Source organism: Geospiza fortis, unplaced genomic scaffold (genome assembly GCF_000277835.1).
Source record: "Geospiza fortis unplaced genomic scaffold, GeoFor_1.0 scaffold250, whole genome shotgun sequence".
NCBI lineage: Eukaryota > Metazoa > Chordata > Aves > Passeriformes > Thraupidae > Geospiza > Geospiza fortis.
In genome coordinates, this window is record NW_005054696.1 from 115,253 (window position 1) to 119,582 (window position 4,330).

The 4,330-nt window shown below is 44.8% G+C and overlaps 1 protein-coding gene across 1 annotated transcript in view; it reads left to right on the plus strand.

Annotated features, from left to right (window-relative positions):
- Positions 1-3,030, plus strand: part of DARS2 (aspartyl-tRNA synthetase 2, mitochondrial) — a gene marked incomplete at its 5' end in the record, with an annotated part of 14,257 nt that extends 11,227 nt beyond the window's left edge. The window contains 3 exons of the mRNA XM_031065185.1: positions 575-685; positions 902-977; positions 2,111-3,030. Coding sequence (XP_030921045.1) covers positions 575-685; positions 902-977; positions 2,111-2,298 — 375 coding nt within the window. The remainder of the gene's footprint in view (positions 1-574; positions 686-901; positions 978-2,110) is intronic.
- Between the last annotated feature and the right edge of the window lie 1,300 nt (positions 3,031-4,330).

The following is a 4,330-nucleotide window of genomic DNA, read 5'->3' on the forward strand; positions in this document are numbered from 1 at the left end:
TGTAGACTTAGATTGGCATTAGGATAAAAATCTTCCCTGTGAGGCACTGGCACAGATTGCCAAGAGCAGCTGTGGGTGTCCCATCCCTGGCAGTGTTGAAGGCCAGGCTGGACAGGGCTTGGGGCAATCTTGGATAGTGGAAGGTGTCCCTGCCCATGGCAGAGGGTTGGAACTAGAGGATCTTCAAGGTCCCTCCCAACCCAAACCCTTGTGTGATTCTATGATCTTGTATGTCTTTGGAAGAGATGGCTTCCTGGTCCTGCAAATATCAAGTATTCATGTGTGCCCCAGCAAAAGGAGCTGACAGGAAACAGAAATCTTACATTCTGACCTATCTTATTTGCTTCAGCTTTGATAAACTGTTCAAAAGGATTTGTTCTCCTCCCACATCAGTCAGAGGCACCCCATGCCTCCAGCAGGACTGATACCTAAATTGCAATATACCCTTGAGAGAGCAGTTTTACAGAGTTCCAGGGCTTCATTCCCAGTGTCTTTGGCATCTCTGTGCAGGTTGTTTTTAGGTGCAGCTGTGGCCCAGCCTCACCAAGATGCCTGTCCCTGTCTCTCTCTGCAGGTCCGTAGCCAGCACTACGACCTTGTGCTGAATGGCAATGAGGTTGGAGGTGGCTCCATCAGAATTCACAGTGCAGAACAGCAGCGTTTTGTGCTGGAGAAAGTGCTGAAGGTAACACCTACAGATGCCTCTAATGATCTCTTGGAGATTTAAAAGCACTGATTAATTGAAATATTAATTGCATAGTCTGAAAGAAACACTCATCTTCTCAGATAAAGATGTAACTCCTAGCCCTGAGCAATGGATGATTTCATTGTACCTTCATCTTGTGTTGCTAATAGGAGGAGCATTGCTTGTCCAGTGACACCTCTTAATGTAATTTTGCAGGAAGACTCTGAGGTGCTTTCCCATCTGATTGAGGCTTTGGAATTTGGAGCTCCACCTCATGGAGGAATTGCTTTGGGTAAGTGATCTGTAGCTCTACAGATACAGGTCTTTAGTGGGTTTTTTCAGTTTGGTTTGTTTGGGGTTTTTTTGTTTGTTTGGTTGGTTTTTTGTTTTTGTTTGTTTTTATTTTTTGTTTGGTTGGTTTATTGGTTTTTTTTGTTTTGTTTTGTTTTGTTTTTTCATACTAGATCCAGGGAACAAGGCTCATGGTTGTTAGGAAAAGCCTTGGTGCTTCCATCTCTGCAGCAGCTTTGTGGAAAGAAACAGAGGTCTGGTCACCAAGAGCAGAAAGTTGGGGTGTTCCTCCCCAGAGTCACAGTGGGGTTTAGGTCTGAAGCAAGGACATTGGTGGCTCTAAGGATGGTCCTTAGCTGCTGATCTGCAAACCCTGTATTCAGTGAGGTTGGGGCAGCTTTGTTCCCATTCCTGTGCAGCCAGAGCAGGATCCCTGTGCTGCCTGCCTGGGGACATGGGACAGCAATGGCACTTTGTGTTTCACACCCTTCCCCTCTGCTGCCATCTCACTTCCCTTCTCTCCTCACCTGTTTTGCTCATTAATTCAGAAAATGTCAGGGTTTGGTTTTTTCCCTAGAACAATGCAAGTTCATGGTTTAAAGAAAGAGGGGAAAAAACCCAAACAACCAACAACATCCTCCCTACACTCACCAAAATAAAAAAGCCTACAAAGAATGAAGGTATTTTTTTAACCTGTGGTCTTGCAGTTTGACTTTCCTCCATCCAGTCACCCAGAGCCTTTTGTTCCTCTTGAATTCTTCTTGGTAGTTGTAATCCTTCCAAACTGGTTGATGCAGAGCCCTGAGCTGTAAAGCAGAGCCCTGCCAGTGTTCTGCCATTCAGCTGCCCAAGTTTCGTTATGCTGTCTTTGCTGTCTGTGTCCTGCAGCCCTTAGTGTGTTACAGAGCTTCCTGCAATATTGAAAAGCTTTATTTTGGTAGACATTTCTGCTCTCGAGGCAAATCTCTTTCTCTGCTACCAGCTGAGATTAATTTTTTTCCTCCATTACTTGCTTCACTCTTTTTCTTCAAGCTCAGTGATATTACCTCCTCAATCTTTCTGATTTTTCTGACTCAGGGGAGGAAATACAGAGCCATAACTCAAGTGTTTGACCAATTTGTTTTCTGCTTGTAGGACTTGACAGGCTGATCTCTCTCATTGTTGACGCTCCAAGTATCCGGGACGTCATTGCCTTTCCAAAATCCTTCAGGGGACGAGACCTGATGGGCAATGCTCCAGACTATGTCACTCCAGAAGAACTAGAGCCATATCACATTCAGGTTTCCTGGCCTCTTGAAGAAAAAGAGGCAAAGAAAAACTGACTTCACGCCAGTGGTGTGAGCTGATCTGATCAACCAGAGGTGGTTACAGCTTCTAAAGGCCAGGATTCAGTTCAGGAAATACCAGCTGCTGTGGCAGGGTGGGGGACAGTCCAACTCTTACTGTGCTGTGGCAGTTTCCAGATGGAGTAGAAGAAGATAAGGGATCTTCCTGATAGGAATTAATCTTTGGGAGGTAATGGGAAGGACATGCAAAAAAGCAATAGCAAAGAATATAATTTTAACATAGGATATTGAGACTGTTTGCTTTAGGGTGTCATATTGGAGGGAAGATGGGTTCTGGCTTTTCCCAATTTTTACATGTCCCTTGTAAAGTATTCCTCCTACAATCTGGAGGAGATAGTCAGCTTCCCTAGCAGGAATGAAATCATGATCCTCATTAAATCACATCAGCTGAGCACTGTGACAATAAAACTGCTGGACCAGGAGCTCTGAACACTGCACAGCCAAGCTCAGCCAGCAACTTGTCTCCTGATGGAGGATACCAGATCATGCAGAACTTGGCCATGGGGAATTGACACACAGCTGTGTTTTCCCTTCAAAGGAGGAGGAGAGAAACTTGGATGATGTTTGCAACAGTTGTCCTTTGTAACACTCAAAGAGGTGTTGATCTGTCTTTGGGGCCTGTGGTCCTGGTGCTTTCAGCACAGTTATTCAGGAGTTTGTATGTTTATAAATAAAATTTACCTGGCAGTGTGGTTTTGCCTGAGTGCAGCTTTGGGTTTTCTCTGCAACAGCAAGCTGTCAGTTTGGCTTTGTGACCCCTGGCCCCTCCAGGAATTGACAAGAAATCTATGGGAGCGCAGCATGAGCTCCTGTGAGCTCTGCCTTTGCTGCAAACCTGCTGCTGCAGTGGTGCTGAGGCAGCAGCAAGCTCCTCCCAGGGAGCTGATCATCCCTGTCCCACACCAGTGACTGTTCTGAGGAGAGGTGGAGGTGAAGAAACTGAGGAAAAGCGTTCCCTTGATGAAGATGGTGCAAAGGAAGAAAAGAGGGAGCTCCTGTGTCCCAGCTGGGAGGGACAGCAGGAGGCACATGCCAGAGGTGATGCTGGAGGACAGAATGAAGACTGCACTTCTTGTCTGAACTGCTACTGAGCTCCAGCCTCTCCTGCAGATTGTCAGATCCTGGTCTGCTCCAAGGGTTGGCCACTCTTTCAGCCTCCACATCATGGGGTAACACTGCATGGTGGTGTTCACAGTTGTTATTTAAATTCTGAACTGTCCTGCTGATAAGAATCAGTAATGCAGGCAGCTCCTCTCCTTAAAGGTGGTTTTTGAGGTTTTTTGAATACCACCCATAGAAAGTGACACTAGAGCTGACTTGCTGCTGCTTTGCAGATTATAAAATGATGGAGTTGCGTGTGTAAAAGAAAAATACTTTCTTTGTTTCTGGCAGGATTGTTATTTCAGTCTCAGAGCTGGTTAAATATTATTTAAAACAGAACAATCCTGGATTTGTATTCACATTTATTTTAGCCAGACACTGAAAATTCCTTCATTTTTTCTTCATATGGGCTGTTCATTTCTACTTGCAATCAATTAATCTTTAGTTAACCTTTTTTTGTCTTTCCCTGGGTAGAAGCTGTCAGTAAGGGAGTGAGGATCAGTTTTCAGAGAGAAGCTGACCTGAAAAACAGATCCCTAAGCAGATCCATGATAAACTTCATCATCTTTGTGGGTCCCGTCCAACTGAGGACATTCTGTGACTTTAAAAACAATTATTTAATTTTTTGTTGTTGCTTTTGCAGGGAGGAGAGTCACCCTGGGGCAGTTAGACCAGATATTTTTGTTCTCCTGACTTGTCAGTGGTGATGCAAAGTGCAGCCACTGCAGGCTATGTGTTGTATTCAGACTGCTGCTTTAGAGGATGCTGGATTTTCTGATTTGGTTTCTTCACTGGTTGTGTGATTAAGATTTGCATGGAATTTGCTTGAGGATCATCTGTGTTCCCAAAGCAGGGATGTCATAGGCTTGTTTGAGGTCATGGAACATAGGAAATAAGTTACTCTCAA